Source organism: Petromyzon marinus, chromosome 62 (genome assembly GCF_048934315.1).
Source record: "Petromyzon marinus isolate PM22_M1 ecotype Great Lakes invasive population chromosome 62, UKy_Petmar_22M1.pri1.0, whole genome shotgun sequence".
Taxonomy (NCBI): Eukaryota; Metazoa; Chordata; class Hyperoartia; order Petromyzontiformes; family Petromyzontidae; genus Petromyzon; species Petromyzon marinus.
In genome coordinates this window covers 5,816,472-5,839,130 of record NC_133728.1, presented here as the reverse complement: position 1 = coordinate 5,839,130, position 22,659 = coordinate 5,816,472, and the positions used below count along the sequence as shown (strand labels likewise).

Genomic DNA, 22,659 nt, shown 5'->3' with positions numbered 1-22,659 from the left:
TGGTAGTGATGGTGGTGATGTAGATTGTGGTGATGATGATGGTGGTGATGTAGATGGTGATGGTAGTGATGGTGGTGATCTAGATGGTGGTGGTAGTGATGGTGGTGATGATGGTGGTGATGGTTGTAATGGTGGTGATGTAGATGGTGATGGTAGTGATGGTGGGTGATGTAGATGGTGATGGTAGTGATGGTGGTGATGCAGATGGTGATGGTAGTGATGGTGGTGATGTAGATGGTGATGGTGATGATGGTGGTGATCTAGATGGTGGTGGTGATGATGGTGGTGATGTAGATGGTGATGGTAGTGATGGTAGTGATGTAGATGGTGGTGGTAGTGATGGTGGTGATGTAGATTGTGGTGATGATGATGGTGGTGATGTAGATGGTGATGGTAGTGATGGTGGTAATGATGGTGGTGATGGTAGTGATGGTGGTGATGTAGATGGTGATGGTGATGATGGTGGTGATCTAGATGGTGGTGGTGATGATGGTGGTGATGTAGATGGTGGTGGTAGTGATGGTGGTGATGTAGATGGTGATGGTAGTGATGGTGGTGATGTAGATGGTGGTGGTGATGATGGTGGTGATGTAGATGGTGATGGTAGTGATGGTGGTGATGTAGATGGTGGTGGTAGCGATGATGGTGATGTAGATGGTGATGGTAGTGATGGTGGTGATGTAGATGGTCGTGGTGATGATGGTGGTGATGTAGATGGTGATGGTAGTGATGGTGGTGATGTAGATGGTGATGGTAGTGATGGTGGTGATGTAGATGGTGATGGTAGTAATGGTGGTGATGTAGATGGTGATGGTAGTAATGGTGGTGATGTAGATTGTGGTGATGATAATGCTGGTGATGTAGATGGTGATGGTAGTGATGGTGGTGATGTAGATGGTGATGGTAGTAATGGTGGTGATGTAGATTGTGGTGATGATGATGCTGGTGATGTAGATGGTGATGGTAGTGATGGTGGTGATGTTGATGGTGATGGTAGTGATGGTGGTGATGTAGATGGTAATGGTAGTGATGGTGGTGATGTAGATGGTGATGGTAGTGATGGTGGTGATGTAGATGGTAATGGTAGTGATGGTGGTGATGTAGATGGTGATGGTAGTGATGGTGGTGATGTAGATGGTGATGGTAGTGATGGTGGTGATGTAGATGGTGATGGTAGTAATGGTGGTGATGTAGATTGTGGTGATGATGATGCTGGTGATGTAGATGGTGATGGTAGTGATGGTGGTGATGTTGATGGTGATGGTAGTGATGGTGGTGATGTAGATGGTAATGGTAGTGATGGTGGTGATGTAGATGGTGATGGTAGTGATGGTGGTGATGTAGATGGTGATGGTAGTGATGGTGGTGATGTAGATGGTGATGGTAGTGATGGTGGTGATATAGATGATGATGGTAGTGATGGTGGTGATGTAGATGGTGATGGTAGTAATGGTGGTGATGTAGATTGTGGTGATGATAATGCTGGTGATGTAGATGGTGATGGTAGTGATGGTGGTGATGTAGATGGTGATGGTAGTGATGGTGGTGATGTAGATGGTGATGGTAGTGATGGTGGTGATGTAGATGGTGATGGTAGTAATGGTGGTGATGTAGATGGTGATGGTAGTGATGGTGGTGATGATGGTGGTGATGGTAGTGATGGTGGTGATGTAGATTGTGGTGATGATGATGGTGGTGATGTAGATGGTGATGGTAGTGATGGTGGTGATCTAGATGGTGGTGGTAGTGATGGTGGTGATGATGGTGGTGATGGTTGTAATGGTGGTGATGTAGATGGTGATGGTAGTGATGGTGGGTGATGTAGATGGTGATGGTAGTGATGGTGGTGATGCAGATGGTGATGGTAGTGATGGTGGTGATGTAGATGGTGATGGTGATGATGGTGGTGATCTAGATGGTGGTGGTGATGATGGTGGTGATGTAGATGGTGATGGTAGTGATGGTAGTGATGTAGATGGTGGTGGTAGTGATGGTGGTGATGTAGATTGTGGTGATGATGATGGTGGTGATGTAGATGGTGATGGTAGTGATGGTGGTAATGATGGTGGTGATGGTAGTGATGGTGGTGATGTAGATGGTGATGGTGATGATGGTGGTGATCTAGATGGTGGTGGTGATGATGGTGGTGATGTAGATGGTGGTGGTAGTGATGGTGGTGATGTAGATGGTGATGGTAGTGATGGTGGTGATGTAGATGGTGGTGGTGATGATGGTGGTGATGTAGATGGTGATGGTAGTGATGGTGGTGATGTAGATGGTGGTGGTAGCGATGATGGTGATGTAGATGGTGATGGTAGTGATGGTGGTGATGTAGATGGTGGTGGTGATGATGGTGGTGATGTAGATGGTGATGGTAGTGATGGTGGTGATGTAGATGGTGATGGTAGTGATGGTGGTGATGTAGATGGTGGTGGTGATGATGGTGGTGATGTAGATGGTGATGGTAGTGATGGTGGTGATGTAGATGGTGGTGGTAGCGATGATGGTGATGTAGATGGTGATGGTAGTGATGGTGGTGATGATGGTGGTGATGGTAGTGACGGTGGTGATGTAGATGGTGGTGGTGATGTAGATGGTGCTGATGGTGTAGATGGTGGTGGTGATGGTGTAGATGGTGGTGGTGATGGTGATGTTGGTGATGGTGATGTAGATGTTGTTGATGGTGATGTTGTTGATGGTAGTAGTGATGGTAGTGGTGATGGTGGTGTAGATGGTGGTGGTGATGTTGGTGATGGTGATGTAGATGTTGTTGATGGTGGTGATGGTGATGTTGGTAGTAGTGATGGTAGTGGTGATGGTGGTGTAGATGTTGGTGATGACGGTGTAGATGGTGGTGGTGATGGTGATGTTGGTGATGGTAATGTAAATGTTGTTGATGGTGGTGGTGATGGTGATGTTGTTGTTGATGGTAGTAGTGATGGTGGTGGTGATGGTGGTGTAGATGTTGGTGATGACGGTGTAGATGGTGGTGTTGATGGTGATGTTGGTGATGTAGATGTTGTTGATGGTGGTGGTGGTGATGGTGATGTTGTTGATGGTAGTAGTGATGGTAGTGGTGATGGTGGTGTAGATGTTGGTGATGACGGTGTAGATGGTGGTGGTGATGGTGATGTTGGTGATGGTGATGTAGATTTTGTTGTTGATGGTGGTGGTGATGGTGATGTTGGTAGTAGTGATGGTAGTGGTGATTGTGGTGTAGATGTTGGTGATGACGGTGTAGATGGTGGTGGTGATGGTGATGTTGGTGATGGTGATGTAAATGTTGTTGATGGTTGTGGTGATGGTGATGATGTTGTTGATGGTAGTAGTGATGGTAGTGGTGATGGTGGTGTAGATGTTGGTGATGACGGTGTAGATGGTGGTGGTGATGTTGGTGATGGTGATGTAAATGTTGTTGATGGTTGTGGTGATGGTGATGTTGTTGTTGATGGTAGTAGTGATGGTAGTGGTGATGGTGGTGTAGATGTTGGTGATGACGGTGTAGATGGTGGTGGTGATGGTGATGTTGGTGATGGTGATGTAGATGTTGTTGTTGATGGTGGTGGTGATGGTGATGTTGGTATTAGTGATGGTAGTGGTGATGGTGGTGTAGATGTTGGTGATGACGGTGTAGATGGTGGTGGTGATGTTGGTGATGTAAATGTTGTTGGTGGTGGTGGTGATGGTGATGTTGTTGTTGATGCTAGTAGTGATGGTAGTGGTGATGGTGGTGTAGATTTTGGTAATGGTGATGACAGTGGTGATGCCCACCCACATCCCTCGTGTGCCTTGCCGGCATTCATTTGTGTTGCTTACTCGCTAACAGGCACTTGCCCCTAGAGCATGCCGCTGCTATACGGGGAATCTTTGTCTTTGGTGTGCGTTCGGTGCACCGAGCGCACACCAAAGTGATTCATTCACACAGCGACGGAATTCCCGGTCTCGAGCGCGCTGCTCCACATTCAGCTCCTGCAGCACGACAATCGGTATCGCAGTGGCACACCCACCCACCAATTAACCCCCCACCTTGCACACCCCCACACCACCACCACCACGCCCTTCACCCCCTACTCCCTCTCACCCCGCACTTACTAAAGATAGTCCTCCCCACCCCGCCCCTAGACTCCGAGAGACTCCTACGCACGGTGCCTACCCCAACTCCCCACTCTCCCACTCACCCACCCACTCACTCACCCACCCACCCACTCACCCACCCACTCACTCTCTCACTCACCCACCCACTCACTCACCCACCCACTCACTCACTCACTCACCCACCCACTCACTCACCCACCCACTCACTCACCCAACCACTCACTCACCGACCCACTCACTCACCCACCCACTCACTCACCCACCCACTCACTCTCTCACTCACCCACCCACTCACTCACCCACCCACTCACTCACCCACCCACTCACTCACCGACCCACTCACCCACCCACTCACTCTCCCACTCACCCACCCACTCACTCACCCACCCACTCACTCACCGACCCACTCACCCACCCACTCACTCACCCACTCACTCACTCACTCACCCACCCACTCACTCACTCACCCACCCACCCACTCATCCACCCACTCAATCACCAACCCACTCACCCACCCACTCACTCACCCACCCACTCACTCTCTCACCCTCTCACTCTCTCACCCACTCACTCTCGCACACACTCACTCACTGACCCTCTCACTCTCTCACACACTCACTCTCTCACTCACCCACTTACTTTCTCACCCACTCACTCTCTCACTCACCCACTCACTTTCTCACCCACTCACTCTCTCACTCACCCACTCACTCTCTCACCCATTCACTCTCTCACCCACTCACTCTCGCATCCACTTTATCTCTCATCCACTCACCCACCCACTCACCCTCTCACTCACCCACTCACTCACCCACTCACCCACTCACTTACTCTCTCTCACCCACCCACTCACTCACCCACTCACTCTCTCTCTCTCTCATCCACTCATCCACCCAGTCTCTCTCTCTCATCCACTCACCCACCCACTCACCTACCCACTCACTCTCTCATCCACTCACTCACCCACCCACTCACCTACCCACTCACCTACCCACTCATCCACCCACTCACTCACCCACCCACTCACCCACCCACCCTCTCACTCACCCACTCACTCTCTCTCATCCACTCAGCCACCCACTGAACCTCTCACTCACCCACTCACTCTCATCCACTCACCCACCCACTCACCCTCTCACTCACCCACTCACTCTCTCTCTCACTCACCCACTCACCCTCTCACTCACCCTCTCACTCAGGATCCGTTATAAGCGCTAATGGGATCCGTGACGATCCGTTCTAAGCTGCAGTTATATTTTCGGCCCTTCCCCAACGTGAATTTTAGTTTTTTTTTAAAAACCTTTCCCCGTTCAACGCTCCTCCACCTCCCCCTGTCGGCAACGCTCAGCTACTACCCTCGCTGCCCGCGGTGTGAATGTCAGCGGTGAGGGTCGCGCGCGTTCACGTGGAAGGAGCGGTGGCGCAGCGGTGAGGGTTGTGCGCGTCCACGTGGAAGGAGCGGTGGCGCAGCGGTGAGGGTCGCTGCTGCCCCTACGATTATCCGAACCGGTGCTGGGCCCATCCCCTAGATCGACTCAGCCTCAAATGATTAAACCTGATGCGGTGTGTTGTAAACATCGGCACGGGGGGGGGGAGGGGGGGGCGGGGAGACAAAGGCGGACGGGTGTGGTGCTGGCCACCCACCCCCTCGTGTGCCGTGCCGGCCTTCATAGGTGCTGCTACTCGCTAACAGCACTTGCACCTACAGTCTGTTGAGGCTACGCGGGGCACCTTTATCTTTGTGTCTATGGTCGTGGTGGCTACCCACCCCTTCGTATGTTGTGGCCACCTTCACGTGGGTCGATTTGCACTTGCGCCCAGCAGCCTCATCGAAGGGGCTACACGTGTCACACCTCCGCCTCTGTGTGTGTGGTGGTGCTGCTGCTGCTACTCATCACTACCACCCTCATCGAAGGGGCTACACGTGTCACACCTCCGCCTCTGTGTGGTGCTGCTGCTGCTACTCATCACTACCACCCTCATCGAAGGGGCTACACGTGTCACACCTCCGCCTCTGTGTGTGTGCTGGTGCTGCTGCTGCTACTCATCATCCCCACAGCCTCATCGAAGGGGCTACACGTGTCACACCTCCGCCTCTGTGTGTGTGGTGCTGCTGCTGCTACTCACCACCACCACCACCCTCATCGAAGGGGCCACACGTGTCACACCTCCGCCTGTGTGTGTGTGGTGCTGCTGCTGCTACTCACCACCACCACCACCACCACCCTCATCGAAGGGGCCACACGTGTCACACCTCCGCCTCTGTGTGGTGCTGCTGCTGCTATTCATCATCATCACCACCCTCATCGAAGGGGCTACACGTGTCACACCTCCGCCTCTGTGGTGGTGCTGCTACTGCTGCTACTCACCACCACCACCACCACCCTCATCGAAGGGACCACACGTGTCACACCTCACGCCTCCGCGCGTCTCTCTCTCTCTCCGCAGTCCTCCGCGACGACTTCCGCCAGAGCCCGGCGGACGCGGTGGTGGCCGTGGGCGAGCCGGCCGTGCTCGAGTGCCACCCGCCACGCGGGCACCCAGAGCCCACCGTCGCCTGGCGCAAGGACGGCGCAACGCTGGCGACACGTGACGAGCGCGTCACGGTGAGCGGTGGCGCGCGCCCGCGGTGATGACGACGACGATGACGACGATGATGATAGCGATGATGATGATGACGACGATGATGATGATAGAGATGATGATGACGACGACAATGACGACTATGATGACGACGACGACGACTATGATGATGACAATGATGACGGTGATACTGACAACGACGATGATGACAACGGTGATGCTGACAACGACGATGACGACGACGATGATGATGATGACGATGATGACGACTATGACGACGATCATGATGATGACGACGACGATGACGATGATGACGACGATGACAACGACGATGACGACGACGATGACGACGACGATGACGACGATGATGACGGTGATACTGACAACGACGATGATGACGACGATGATGACGACGATGACAACGACGATGATGATGACAACGACGATGATGACGACGATGATGACGACGGTGATGCTGACAACGACGATGATGACGACAATGATGACGACGACGACTATGATGATGACGATGATGACAACGATGATGATGATGACGATGATGACGACGATGGTGACGAAGGTGATGCTGATAACGACGATGACGACGATGATGATAACGACCACGATGATGATGATGATGATAGCGATGATGACGACGACTATGATGATGACGTTGATGACAACGACGATGATGACGACGGTGATGCTGACGACGATGACGACGATGATGATGACGATGATGATGACGACGATGATAAGGACGACGATTATGATGATGACGATGATGACGACTATGATGACGATCATGATGACTATCATGATGATGACAACGATGATGACGATGACGACTTTGATGACGACGACGACTATCATGATGACAATGATGACAACGACGATGATGACGGTGATACTGACAACGACGATGAAGACGACGGTGATGCTGACAACGACGATGATGACGACGATTATGATGATGACGATGATGACGACTATGACGACGATCATGATGACGACCATGATGATGACGACGATGATGACGACGACGATGACGACGATGATGATGACGATCATGATGACGACGACGATGACGACGATTATAATGATGACGACGATGATGACGACGATGACGATGATTATGATGATGACGACGATAATGACGATGATCATGATGATGACGACGACGATGATAACGACGACGATGACGATGATGATGATGACCACGATGTTGATGATCCCTGCAGACGCGCGGCGGCAAGCTGATGATCTCGAGCGCGCGGAAGAGCGATGCGGGAAAGTACGTCTGTGTTGGTACCAACATGGTGGGCGAGAGGGAGAGCGAGGTGGCCGAACTCTCCGTCCTCGGTGAGGGTGTGTGTGTGTGTGTAGGTGTGTGGGTGTGTGTGTGTGTGTGGGTGTGTGTAGGTGTGTGTGTGGTGTGTGTGTGTAGGTGTGTGTCTGTGTGGGTACCAACATGGTGGGCGAGATGGAGAGCGAGGTGGCCGAACTCTCCGTCCTCGGTGAGAGAGAGCGTGATGGTGTGTGTGTGGGTGTGTGTGTGTGTTGTTGTGTGTGTGTGTTTGGGTGTGTGGGTGTAGGTGTGGGTGTAGGTGTGGGTGTGTGTGTGTGTGTGGGGGTGTGTGTGGGTGTTGTGTGTGTGTTGGTGTGTGTGGGTGTGTAGGTGTGAGTATGGGTGTGTGTGTGTTGGTGTGTGTGTGTGTTGGTGTGTGTGTGGGTGTTGTGTGTGTGTTGGTGTGTGTGGGTGTGTAGGTGTGTGTGTGGGTGTGTGTTTGTTGGTGTGTGTGTGTGTGTGTGGGTGTGTGTGTGTGGGTGTGTGTGGGTGTTGTGTGTGTGTGTTGGTGTGTGTGTGGGTGTGTCTGTGTGTGTGTGGGTGTGTGTGGGTGTTTGTGTGAGTGTGTGGGTGTGTGTGTGGGTGTGTGTGTGGGTGTGTGTGTGTGTTGGTGTGTGTATGTGGGTGTGTGTCGGTGTGTGTGTGTGTGTGTTGAGAGCGTGTGTTCAGGGGAGCGGTGGTCTAGCGGTTAGCGCGCTGCGCTATGAACCTGGCGACCCGGGTTCGATTCCCGCTCACGGCCAACACCAGTGACGATTATCTGAACCGGTCCCGGGACTCCCCTAGGTCGACTCAGCCTCAAATGAGTACCTGGCGCGGTGTGTAAACATCGCCACTAGGGAGACAAAGGCGGTCGGGCGTGGTGTTGGCCACCCACCCCCTCGTGTACCGTTCCGGCCTTCATAGGTGCTCGCTAACAGCACTTGCCCCTACAGTCTGTTAAGGCTATATGGGGGATCTGTGTGTGTGTGGGGTGTGTGTGTGTGGGGTGTGTGTGTGTGGGGTGTGTGTGTGTGGGGTGTGTGTGTGTGGGTGTGTGTGGGGTGTGTGTGGGATGTGTGTGGGTGTGTGTGGGGTGTGTGTGGGGTGTGTGTGTGTGGGTGTGTGTGTGTGGGTGTGTGTGTTGGTGTGTGTGTGGGTGTGTGTGGGTGTGTGTTTAACTCGTGGTTTAGTGGTAATTCATTGAAGGTCGAGGGGTTACCAGCCCCTCGCACCCGTCCAGAGCCCCCGTTTAGCCACTGTGGTGGCCAATCGGAATTGGCCCTCCCCCCACAGCACTGTCCACGACAGAGTTGCCCGTCCGGCACCGCGAGGAGGTAGGGGGCACAGGTGGTGCATCAGCCAGTCATCTCAGTCAGTCGACCCGTGGCACCTGGGTCTGCCCCGTGACCTCCTGCCAGCGGGCGTTCGACACTTCACGTGGCCTCAGGGTGCACATAGCCTGGCACAAGCGTCGTGGTGACGTCACCGCCACTTAGTGGCGAATGGCGGTTGTTGTTGTGTGTGTGGGTGAGTGTGTGTGTGGAGGTGTGTGTTGTTCTTCGTGCTTTTGGAGTACCTGACCCTCTGCTCACGATCATTAAGGACCTTCATGATGGTGAGCGGGCCCGCGTAAAACTACGTGGCCGGAGTCAGAGCCATTCCCTGTACTCCTTGGGCTGCGACAGGGATGTCCTCTAGCTCCCACATTATTTAACATCTATTTTGACCACGTAGTTCGTGAAGCCTTCAATAGCTGTACCGGGGGAATCTCCATATGGTACAGATATAATGGGAGGCTGATCGATGCCCAGGTGCGGTCAAGGGATGGCTCCCTATTGCTCAACCACGTTATGTATGCCGATGATTTGGTAATAGCTGCTCATTCAGAGGAGGAGTTGGAGACGCTGCTGCTGAGACTTTAGCGTGCTACTAAGAGATGGTGCCTTACCATCAGCCCCACCAAAACTAAGCACCTGCCTGGGTATTTTGTACCATCGGACACTCCACCCCCACAACTCCCAATCGGTGATGGGGCAGTTGTGGAGAGAGTGGAAAGTTTCCCATACCTGGGCAGTGTGCTTATGACCGGCTCCAGTTTAACAGCAGAGGTCTCACTCCTAATCAGTCGAGCGGCAATATATTTTCATCGGTTGCGTAACGCTGTGTGGATGCTACATGGTCTGTCGCTCCGCATTAAGCTTCAGGTCTTCTCGACCATGGTCATTCCCTCCCTTCTCTACGCTTGCGAAACGTGGACCCCCCTAATGGAACATCTTCGCCGGTTAGAAACATTTAGGCTGGCCTGCCTACGATCCATCCTGGGTTTAACCAGGCTGGATTGTGTGAGGAGCTCACAAATCCTTTAAAGATCTGGGCACGGTCCCATCGGTGAGCTCCTCCAGCAGGCATGGCTGCGTTGGCTGGGTCATGTAGACCGCATGCCCAGCCACCGCATGCCGAAACAGCTTTTGTTCGGCCGGATCGAGGGGGAAAAACGGGCGCGGCACGGGCTAGAGAAGAGATGGAGTGATGTGGTACAGGAGGACGTGGAGCTGAGTGGACTTGCCGATGACCGGTACCACCGGTGTCAAGATCGGCCTCTGTGGAGGAGGCTCGTGAAGGACGCTACTGAGCAGTTGGAGGCAGTCGCCCTCCAACAACAACGGAGGGCGGAGGAGCGACGCTCACAACAACGAGCGGAGCGCCGGGTGGCTAAAGCACAGCAGGTTGGCACAGTAGGGGTCACAGGTGGTGCATCAGCCAGTCATCTCAGTCATCTTAGTCAGTCGACCCGTGGCACTTGGGTCTGCCCCGTGACCTCCTGCCAGCGGGCGTTCGACACTTCACGTGGCCTCAAGGTGCACATGGCCTGGCGAATGGCGGTTGTTGTGTGTGTGTGGGTGGGGGTTTGTGGGTGTGTGGGTGTGTGGGTGGGTGTGTGAGACAAAGGAGGCCAGGCGTGGTTCTGGCCACCCACCCCCTCGTGTGCCGTGCAGGCCTTCATAGGTGCTGCTCCAACAGTCTTTCGAGTAGGTGGGCAGGCGAGTGTTAGAAAGTGGGTGGGTGAGTGAGTGGGTGAGTGGGTGAGTGAGTGGGTGAGTGAGTGGGTGAGTGGGTGAGTGAGTGGGTGAGTGAGTTAGTGAGTGGTTGGGTGAGTGGGTGAGTGAGTGGGTGAGTGAGTGGGGAGTGAGTGGATGAGTGAGTGGGTGAGTGAGTGGGGAGAGAGTGGGTGAGTGAGTGAGTGAGTGGGTGAGTGAGTGAGTGAGTGGGTGGGTTAGTGAGTGGGTGAGTGAGTGGGTGAGTGAGTGGGGAGTGAGTGGGTGAGTGATAACTGAGTGGGTGAGTAAGTGGGTGAGTGAATGGGTGGTGAGTGAGTGGGTGAGTGAGTGAGTGAGTGGCTGGGTGAGTGGGAGAGTGGCTGGATGAGTGGGTGAGTGGGTTAGTGAGTGGTTGGGTGAGTGAGTGGGTGAGTGAGTGGGTGGGTGAGTGGGGAGTGAGTGGGTGCGTGAGTGAGGAGTGAGTGGGTGAGTGAGTGAGTGGGTGAGTGAGTGGGTAGGTTAGTGAGTGAGTGGGTGAGTGAGTGGGTGGGTGAGTGAGTGGGTGAGTGAGAACTGAGTGGGTGAGTAAGTTGGTGAGTTAGTGACTGAGTGAGTGGGTGAGTGGGTCGGTGAGTGAGTGGCTTGGTGAGTGCGTGAGTGAGTGAGTGAGTGGGTGAGTGGGTGAGTGAGTGAGAGGGTGAGTGGGTGGGTGAATGGGTGAGTGGGTGAGTGGGTTAATGAGTGGTTGGGTGAGTGAGTGGGTGAGTGGGTGGGTGAGTGGGGAGTGAGTGGGTGCGTGAGTGAGGAGTGAGTGGGTGAGTGAGTGAGTGGGTGAGTGAGTGGGTAGGTTAGTGAGTGAGTGGGTGAGTGAGTGGGTGGGTGAGTGAGTGGGTGAGTGAGAACTGAGTGGGTGAGTAAGTTGGTGAGTTAGTGACTGAGTGAGTGGGTGAGTGGGTCGGTGAGTGAGTGGCTTGGTGAGTGCGTGAGTGAGTGAGTGAGTGGGTGAGTGGGTGAGTGAGTGAGAGGGTGAGTGGGTGGGTGAATGGGTGAGTGGGTTAATGAGTGGTTGGGTGAGTGAGTGGGTGAGTGAGTGGGTGAGTGAGTGGGGAGTGAGTGGGTGAGTGAGTGAGTGGTGAGTCAGTGAGTGGGTGAGTGGGTGAGTGAGTGAGTGGGTCGTGAGTGAGTGGGTGAGTGAGTGGGTGAGTGAATGGGGAGTGATTGGGTGAGTGAGTGGGGAGTGAGTGGGTGAGTGAGTGCGTGAGTGGGTGAGTGAGTGAGTGAGTGGGTGGGTTAGTGAGTGACTGGGTGAGTGAGTGGGTGGGTGGGTGAGTGAGTGGGTGGTGAGTGAGTGGGTAAGTGAGTGGGTGAGTGAGTGACTGATTGGCTGGGTGAGTGGCTGGGTGAGTGGGTGTGCGAGTGAGTGGGTGAGTGAGTGAGGACTGAGTGGGTGAGTAAGTGGGTGAGTGAGTGAGTGGGTGAGTGGGTCGGTGAGTGAGTGAGTGGCTGGGTGAGTGGGTGAGTGAGTGGGTGAGTGAGTAAGTGGCGGGGTGAGTGGGTGAGCGAGTGAGTGGGTGAGTGAGTGAGGACTGAGTGGGTGAGTAATTGGGTGAGTGAGTGAGTGAGTGGGTAAGAGGGTCGGTGAGTGAGTGGCTGGGTGAGTGGGTGAGCGAGTGAGTGGGTGAGTGAGTGAGGACTGAGTGGGTGAGTAAGTGGGTGAGTGGGTGAGTGGCTCGGTGAGTGGGTGGGTGAGTGAGTGAGTGAGTGGGTGAGTTAGTGAGCGAGTGGGGTCGGTGAGTGGGTGAGTGAGTGTGTGAGTGCGTGTGTGAGTGAGTGAGTGGGTGAGTGGGTGAGTGAGTGGGTGAGTGAGTGGGTGAGTGAGTGGGTGAGTGGGTGTGTGAGTGGGTGAGTAAGTGGGTGAGTGAGTGAGTGGGTGAGTGGGTCGGTGAGTGGGTGAGTGAGTAAGTGAGTGGGTGAGTGGGTCGGTGAGTGAGTGAGTGAGTGGCTGGGTGAGTGGGTGAGTGAGTGGGTGAGTGAGTGGGTGAGTGAGTAAGTGGCTGGGTGAGTGGGTGAGCGAGTGAGTGGGTGAGTGAACGAGTGAGGACTGAGTGGGTGAGTAATTGGGTGAGTGAGTGTGTGAGTGAGTGTTTGAGTGGGTCGGTGAGTGAGTGGCTGGGTGAGTGGGTGAGCGAGTGAGTGGGTGAGTGAGTGAGGACTGAGTGGGTGAGTAAGTGGGTGAGTGGGTGAGTGGCTCGGTGAGTGGGTGGGTGAGTGAGTGAGTGAGTGGGTGAGTTAGTGGGCGAGTGGGTCGGTGAGTGGGTGAGTGAGTGTGTGAGTGCGTGAGTGAGTGAGTGGGTGAGTGGGTGAGTGAGTGGGTGAGTGAGTGGGTGAGTGAGTGGGGAGTGAGTGGGTGAGTGGGTGAGTGAGTGGGTGAGTAAGTGAGTGAGTGAGTGCGTGAGTGGGTCGGTGAGTGGGTGGGTGAGTGAGTGAGTCGGTGAATGAGAGAGTGAGTGTGTGAGTGCGTGAGTGAGTGAGTGAGTGGGTGAGTGAGTGGGTGAGTGAGTGGGTGAGTGAGTGGGGAGTGAGTGGATGAGTGGGTGAGTGAGTGGGTGAGTAAGTGGGTGAGTGAGTGAGTGGGTGGGTGAGTTGGTCGGTGAGTGGGTGGGTGAGTGAGTGGGTGAGTGAGTGGGTGAGTGAGTGGGGAGTGAGTGGATGAGTGGGTGAGTGAGTGGGTGAGTAAGTGGGTGAGTGAGTGAGTGAGTGGGTGGGTGAGTTGGTCGGTGAGTGGGTGGGTGAGTGAGTGAGTGAGTGGGTGAGTGAGTGAGTGAGTGGGTCAGTGAGTCGGTGAGCGAGCGAGCGAGCCAGCGAGCGAGCGAGCGAGCGACTGCCGAACCCTCAATGCCGGCCTTCGTATACAGCCACTGCCATCTCGCTCACGGCACTTGCCCCAACCAGTCTACTGATCCTGCTCGGGTGGATCTTTTGTCTTTGTGTGCCCGCTCCTCCCCGCGCCCCTCCACCCTCCACCCTCCCCCAGAGCGTCCCTCGTTCACCCGCCGACCCGTGCCACTGGTGCGGCTGCTGGACGAGAGCGCCGAGTTTGCGTGCGAGGCGCGAGGCGACCCCCTGCCGACCGTGCGCTGGCGGAAGGACGACGCCGAGCTGCCCAGGGGCAGGTGCGCGTTGAGCGTTGAGCACCATACAGACGAAGATCCCCCGCGTAGCCTGTGACAGACGGCAGGGGCGAGCGCTGTTAGCGAGCAGCGCCTGGGAAGGCCGGAACGGCACACGAGAGGGGGTGGGTGGCCACAGCCACGCCCGGCGAGCCTTCGTCTCCCCGGCGGCGACTTTTTTTGCTACGCACCGCTACACCAGGCTTGCTCATTTGAGGCTGAGAAGAGCTAAGGGAGGCCCAGGACCGGTTTGGAAAATCGTCACTGATGGTGTTGGCCGTGAGTGGGAATCGAAGTCGGGTCGCCGGGTTCGTAGCGCAGCGTAGCGTTAACCGCTGCGCCACCGCTCCCCACAATACAACGGCCGCGATTCGCCACTAAGTGGCGGTGACGTCACCACGACGCTTGTGCCAGGCTATGTGCACCTTGAGGCCACGTGGAAGTGTCGCACGCCCGCTGGCAGGAGGTCACGGGGCAGACCCAGGTGCCACGGGTCCACTGACTGGGATGACCGAGATGACTGGCTGATGCACCACCTGTGCCCCCTAGTGTGCCAACCTGCTGTGCTTTAGCCACCCGGCGCTCCGCTCATTGTTGTGAGCGTCGCTCCTCCGCCCTCCGTTGTTGTTGGAGGGCGACTGCCTCCAACTGCCCAGTAGCAGCGTCCTTCACGAGCCTCCTCCACTGAGGCCGATCTTGACACCGCTGGTACCGGTCATTGGCAAGTCAACTCAGCTCCACATCCTCCTGTACCACATCACTCCATCTCTTCTCTCGCCCGTGCCGCGCCCGTTTAACTTCCTCGATCCGGCCGAACAAAAACTGTTTAGGCATGAGGTGGCTGGGCATGCGGGCTACATGACCCAGCCAACGCAGCCTTGCCTGCCGGAGGAGCTCACCGATGGGACCTTGCCCAGATCTTTCAAGGATTTGTGAGCTCCTCACACAATCCATTCTGGTTATACCCAGGATGGATCGTAGGCAGGCCAGCCTAAATGTTTCTAACCGGCGAAGATGTTCCTATAGGGGGGTCCACGTTTCGCAAGCGTAGAGAAGGGTGGGAATGACCGTGGCCGAGAAGACCTGAAGCTTAGTGCGGAGCGACAGACCAGGTAGCTTCCACACAGTGTAACACAACCGATGAAAAGATATTGCCGCTCGACTGATTCGGAGTGAGACCTATGCTGTTAAACTGGAGCCGGTCATAAGCACACTGCCCAGGTATGGGAAAATCTCCTCTCGCTCCACAAATGCCCCATCACCGATTGGGAGTTGTGGGGGTGGAGTGTCTGATGGTACAAAATACCCAGGCAGGTGCTTAGTTTTGGTGGGGCTGATGGTAAGGCCCCACCTCTTAGTTGCACGCTCCAGTCTCAGCAACAGCGTCTCCAACTCCTCCTCTGAATGAGCAGCTATTACCAAATCATCAGCATACTTAACCTGGTTGAGCAATAGGGAGCCTTCCCTTGACCGCACCCGGGCATCGATCAGCCTCCCATTATATCTGTACGATATGGAGATTCCCCCGGTACAGCTATTGAAGGCTTCACGAACTACGTGGTCAAAATATATGTTAAATAATGTGGGAGCCAGAGGACATCCCTGTCGCACCCCAAGGTGAACAGGGAATGGCTCTGACTCCCGGCCACGTAGTTTTACCCTGGCCCGCTCACCATCATGAAGGCCTTCATGATCGTGAGCAGAGGGTTAGGTACTCCAAAAGCACGAAGAACAACCCAGAGCCCAGGCCTACTGATGGTATCATAGGCCTTGACCAGGTCAATAAAGCAGAGATGTAGGTCTTGTTGGAATTCTCTACACCTCTGCTTTAGCAGACGGACAGAAAATATGGCACCTGTGCAGGACCGCCCTTTCCTGAAACCGCATTGGGGCTCCGCAAGCCTCTCCTCAGCGTGCCTGGCAAGGCGATGTTGAATAATCCTTGCCAGGACCTTTCCCCGCACACTGAGGAGTGAGATGCCCCTGTAGTTGTTACAGTCTGTGCGGTCCCCCTTCTTAAAAAGGGGGACCACCAGGGCATCCTTCCAATCCTGCGGAACCCATCCAGTGGTCCAGACTGTTGTTATGATGTCATATAGGGCAGTCTGTGCACAAACGCCACCCTCCCTCAGCATTTCGCTTGGGAGATCATCTCTGCCCGCTGCCTTTCCTGGTCTCAGACTCCGGATTGCCTTCAGTACTCCCTCAACAGATGGCACCTCAGCCAGCCACTCACAGGGGGTGACTTCTTCCAATATTTGAGGCACCGCAGCCTCAGCAGGGTCATCCTCACTTTGTGCCACGATGTTTTCCTGGCTGAGGGATTTTTCCTCCCCCAGGACCTCACAGTAATGCTCAGCAAATCTGCAAACCTGTTCCTGGAGGTCGGAGATTGGATCACCGTTTTTTCACCTAATGATGGTAATAGGTGTGGCACTGCAGGTTACTTTTTTGATGGAGTTAAATAGAGATTTGTGATCACGGGCCACTGAGGCAGATTCCATCTCCTCAGCAACCCGCGACCACCACCCATCCTTGCAGCGCCTCACGGCTCTCCAAACCTCCAAGCGAAGGCTTCGGTAAGCTTCCTCATTCTCTGACGTGGGATTCTGTAGCCGATGACAGTGGGCCTGTCGCTTTTTCTCAACCATCCTGAACACGTCCTCTGTCAGCCAGGGTCTCTGGGGAGGTCTGGACCGCGTACCCAAAGCAGCCATTGCAGCTGCATGAGTCACAGTCCTAAACCTCGCCCATTTACCCTCGACATCAGGAGGAGTCGGGGACGATGCCAATCCCAGCTGCAAGCGATGATGAAATTCTCGCTTGCAACTTTCATCAGATAACTGAGACCAGGCCACTTTAGGTTGGAATGGGGTCCTGGGTGTACACCCACCACCGGAGTGGAATAATGGCAGGCGCATCTTACAGATGACTAGTCGATGGTCAGAGGGCAGATCAGCTCCACGGTAGGTGCTGGTGTCAAGGACATGGGCTCGCATCCGCTGGTCCGTCACTATGTAGTCCAGCAAATGTTCTTGCTTGGACCCGGCATGCATCCATGATGTTGTGTGGATGCGCCGATGCCGGAACAGCGTGTTGGTAATTACAAGCCCATGGGCTGCACGAAAATCTAGCAGCCTCCTACCATTGTTATTGAGCTGATCTGGCCCATGCCCTCCAATTACTCCAGACCAGGTGCCAGCATCATGACCAACTAGGGCATTGAAGTCACCCAACATGATGACTCTATTCCGAGGGGCCACTTTAGCCAGCACCTGTGACAGGAGGTCATAAAAGGCATCTGATTCATCGGCTTTGCCTGCATCCCTCCACGGATGTTCATCTTCGGTGGGGGCATAAGTAACCACGACCACCATTCCTCGCCTCCGGTTGATGGGAAGGTGAGCCCAAAGTAGCCTGGTGGCAGGAGCCAGAACCGGTCCACCGGACCTCCTGAATGCCACATAGATCCAGGCGGTACCGGTCCAGTTCCCAACAGAGGAGTGGCAGCCACTCCTCCGTAGTGAGCGTTCGAACATTCCACGTGGCCACCCGTAGCGGTTTTTCGTTGTTTCTGGAGGAGCCCCGAGGGTAGATATTCAATCTCCTGGCTCCGCCAATTGGGGTTTGGCCAGGAGACGTCATAGACGCCTGGCCCCCCGGGGCTTCCGGCACAAGTTTATTAGTTATATACTTAATTAGCGGTTTAGTGTTAATTAATTGAAGGTGGAGGGGTTACCAGCCCCTCGCAACCGTCCAGAGCCCCCGTTTAGCCCCTGTGGTGGACACAGACGCCATGAGGGGAGGAGCCAATCGAAATTGTACCTCCCCCCACAGCACTGTCCACGACAGAGTTGCCCGTCCGGCACCGCGAGGAGGTAGGGGGTTGTTTTGGCGGACACACACTTACACACACTTTTACACACACACACACACACCGTCCAAACACACACACAATATCCACAAAAAAGATCCCCCATATAGCCTTAACAGACTGTAGGGGCAAGTGCTGTTAGCGAGCACCTATGAAGGCCAGAACGGCACACGAGGGGGTGGGTGGCCAGCACCACAAAGACAAAGATCCCCCGTATAGCCTCAACAGACGTTCGGGGCAAGTGCTGGTAGCGATGCTGCACAAATGAAGCCCGGCACCACACACGAGGGGGTGGGTGGCCAGCACCACGCCCGACCGCCTTTGTCTCCCTAGTGGCGATATTTACACACCGCACCAGGTACTCATTTGAGGCTGAGTCGACCTAGGGGAGGCCCGGGACCGGTTCAGATAATCGTCACTGGTGTTGGCCGTGAGCGGGAATCGAACCCGGGTCGCCAGGTTCATAACGCAGCGCGCTAACCGCTACACCACCGCTCCCCATTAGCCCCTGTGGTGGACACAGATGCCACACACACACACCGTCCACACACACACACCACACACCGTCCACACACACACACCACACACACACACACCGTCCACACACACACACACACCATCCACACACACACACACACCGTCCACACACACCTAGACCTCCCCACCCTCCCATAGACGTGTTGTTGTGCCGTTGCGGTGATTGCGGTGATTGTGCGGTTGCTGTGATTGCGGTGATTGCAGTGATTGTGCGGATTGCGGCGATTGCGTTTGCGCAGGCACGAGATCGTGGAGGAGCACACTCTGCGGCTGCGGCGGATCGCGAGTGGCGACGAGGGGGCGTACTCCTGCATCGCGGAGAACATCGTGGGGCGAGCCGAGGCCTCAGCCACGCTCACCGTGCACGGTGACGCTGCTCACCACGTGGTCACTCACTCACCACGTGGTCACTCACTCACCACGTGGTCACTCACACACCACGTGGTCACTCACACACCACGTGGCCACTCACACACCACGTGGTCACTCACTCAGCACTCACACACCACGTGGTCACACACTCAGCACGTGTACACTCACTCACCACGTGGTCACTCAGCACGTGTACACACTCACCACTCACACACCACGTATACACTCGCCACGTGTACACTCGCCACGTGGACACTCACCACGCGGACACTCAGCACGTGTACACTCAGCACGTGTACACTCAGCACGTGTATGCACACCATGTAACGTGATGGCCTCTGTCTCCCATCTCATTGTCTCCCATCTCATTGTCTCCCATCTCATTGTCTCCCATCTCATTGTCTCCCATCTTATTGTCTCCCATCTCATTGTCTCCCATCTCATTGTCTCCCTGCCTCTCTGTCTCCCATCTCATTGTCTCGCATCTCATTGTCTCCCATCTCATTGTCTCCCATCTCATTGTCTCCCATCTCATTGTCTCCCATCTCATTGTCTCCCATCTCATTGTCTCCCATCTCATTGTCTCCCATCTCATTGTCTCCCATATCATTGTCTCCCATCTCATTGTCTCCAATCTCATTGTCTCCCATCTCATTGTCTTCCTGGCTCCCTGGCTCCCATCTCATTGTCTCCTATCTCATTGTCTCCCATCTCATTGTCTCCCATCTCATTGTCTCCCATCTCATTGTCTCCCATATCATGGTCTCCCATCTCATTGTCTCCAATCTCATTGTCTCCCATCTCATTGTCTTCCTGGCTCCCTGGCTCCCATCTTATTGTCTCCCTGGCTCCCTGTCTCCCATCTCATTGTCTCCCATCTCATTGTCTCCCATCTCATTGTCTCCAATCTCATTGTCTCCTATCTCATTGTCTCCCATCTCATTGTCTCCCATCTCATTGTCTCCAATCTCATTGTCTCCCATGTCATTGTCTCCCATCTCATTGTCTCCCATCTCATTGTCTCCCATCTCATTGTCTCCCATCTCATTGTCTCCCATCTCATTGTCTCCCATCTTATTGTCTCCCTGGCTCCCTGTCTCCCATCTCATTGTCTCCCATCTCATTGTCTCCCATCTCATTGTCTCCCTGGCTCCCTGTCTCCCATCTCATTGTCTCCCATCTCATTGTCTCCATGGCTCCCGGTCTCCTATCTCATTGTCTCCCATCTCATTGTCTCCCATCTCATTGTCTCCCATCTCATTGTCTCCCATCTCATTATCTCCCATCTCATTGTCTCCCTGTCTCCCATCTCATTGTCTCCTATCTCATTGTCTCCCATCTCATTGTCTCCCATCTCATTGTCTCCCATCTCATTGTCTCCCATCTCATTGACTCCCATCTCATTGTCTCCCATCTCATTGTCTCCCATCTCATTGTCTCCCATCTCATTGTCTCCCATCTCATTGTCTCCCATCTCATTTTCTCCCATATCATTGTCTCCCATCTCATTGTCTCCAATCTCATTGTCTCCCATCTCATTGTCTTCCTGACTCCCTGGCTCCCATCTTATTGTCTCCCTGGCTCCCTGTCTCCCATCTCATTGTCTCCCATCTCATTGTCTCCCATCTCATTGTCTCCTATCTCATTGTCTCCCATCTCATTGTCTCCCATCTCATTGTCTCCAATCTCATTGTCTCCCATCTCATTGTCTCCCATCTCATTGTCTCCCATCTCATTGTCTCCCATCTCATTGTGTCCCATCTCATTGTCTCCCATCTCATTGTCTCCCATCTCATTGTCTTCCTGGCTCCCTGGCTCCCATCTTATTGTCTCCCTGGCTCCCTGTCTCCCATCTCATTGTCTCCCATCTCATTGTCTCCCATCTCATTGTCTCCCTGGCTCCCTGTCTCCTATCTCATTGTCTCCCATCTCATTGTCTCCCATCTCATTGTCTCCCATCTCATTGTCTCCCATCTCATTGTCTCCTATCTCATTGTCTCCCATCTCATTGTCTCCCATCTCATTGTCTCCCATATCATTGTCTCCCATCTCATTGTCTCCCATCTCATTGTCTCCCATCTCATTGTCTCCCTGGCTCCCTGTCTCCCATCTCATTGTCTCCCATCTCATTGTCTCCCATCTCATTGTCTCCCATCTCATTGTCTCCCATCTCATTCTCTCCCATCTCATTGTCTCCCATCTCCCTGTCTCCCATCTCATTGTCTCCCATCTCATTGTCTCCCTGCCTCGCTGTCTCCCATCTCATTGTCTCCCATCTCATTGTCTCCCATCTCATTGTCTCCAATCTCATTGTCTCCCATCTCATTGTCTCCCATCTCATTGTCTCCCATCTCATTGTCTCCCATCTCCCTGTCTCCCATCTCATTGTCTCCCATGTCATTGTCTCCCATCTCATTGTCTCCCATCTCATTGTCTCCCATCTCATTGTCTCCCATCTCATTGGCTCCCATCTCATTGTCTCCCATCTCATTGTCTCCCTGCCTCGCTGTCTCCCATCTCATTGTCTCTCATCTCATTGTCTCCCATCTCATTGTCTCCCATCTCATTGTCTCCAATCTCATTGGTACCCCCCCCCCCCAACCACCACCACCGGCAGCTCCCCCGCGCTTCGTGGTCCGACCCAGGGACCAGGTGGCCGTGGTGGGTCACAGCGTCTCCTTCCGCTGCGAGACCACTGGGAACCCTCCGCCCGCTGTCTTCTGGAGACGCGACGGCGGGCAGGTCGGCACCACCCTCCACCCCTCACCCCCCTCCCTCCCACCCCGGTGCATACCACGTGACTATCGTGAACCCAGCCTGGTACAGACAGACACACACCCAGACTCCCGTCCTGTGACCACAAATCTCAGCACCGTCAACCTCCGCGTCTGTGACAAGGCCATGGTGAACCCAGCCTGGCACAGACAGACAGACACCCAGACTCACATCTCGTGACCACAGATCTCAGCACCATCATCCTCTGTGTCTGTGACACGGCCATCGTGAACCCAGCCTGGCACAGACAGACACACACCCAGACTCACGTCACGTGACCACAAATCTCAGCACCATCAACCTCCGTGCCTGTGACACGGCCATCGTGAACCCAGCCTGGCACAGACAGACACCCAGACTCACATCACGTGACCACAGATCTCAGCACCGTCATCTCCGCGTCTGTGACACGGCCATGGTGAACCCAGCCTGGCACAGACAGACACCCAGACTCACGTCACGTGACCACAGATCTCAGCACCGTCATCTCTGCGCCTGTGACACGGCCATGGTGAACCCAGCCTGGCACAGACAGACACAGAGAGACACGCAGACGCCCCCTCCGCTATGCTGAGACGCTCCGTTCAAGACCCTGACCCTGGGGTGTCTCCGTGCCCCCCACCACTGCCCCCCCCCCCGCCACGTGCCCCCCACTCCAGACGCTGCTGTTCCCGAACCAGCCCCCCCAGCCGGGCAGCCGCTACTCGGTGTCGCAGAGCGGGGAGTTGTCCATCGTGGACGTGCGGCTCACGGACGCCGCCTCCTACAGCTGCCAGGCGCTCAGCGTGGCCGGGAGCGTCCTGGCCAAGGCCGTCCTGGAGGTGGCCGATGGTACGGGGGGGGGGTGGGGTGGGGGGGTGGTGGGGGTTGGGGGGGGGTGGGGGG

General features: G+C 54.8%; 1 protein-coding gene across 1 annotated transcript in view; it reads left to right on the top strand.

Annotated features, from left to right (window-relative positions):
* The window catches only part of LOC116955856 (roundabout homolog 1-like), a 435,354-nt gene that overhangs the window by 358,864 nt on the left and 53,831 nt on the right, over nt 1–22,659 (top strand). Inside the window, exons 5-10 of the mRNA XM_076053760.1 lie at nt 6,544–6,701; nt 7,920–8,040; nt 14,081–14,219; nt 18,867–18,994; nt 21,617–21,741; nt 22,434–22,605. Of these exons, the coding sequence (XP_075909875.1) occupies nt 6,544–6,701; nt 7,920–8,040; nt 14,081–14,219; nt 18,867–18,994; nt 21,617–21,741; nt 22,434–22,605 (843 nt within the window). The remainder of the gene's footprint in view (nt 1–6,543; nt 6,702–7,919; nt 8,041–14,080; nt 14,220–18,866; nt 18,995–21,616; nt 21,742–22,433; nt 22,606–22,659) is intronic.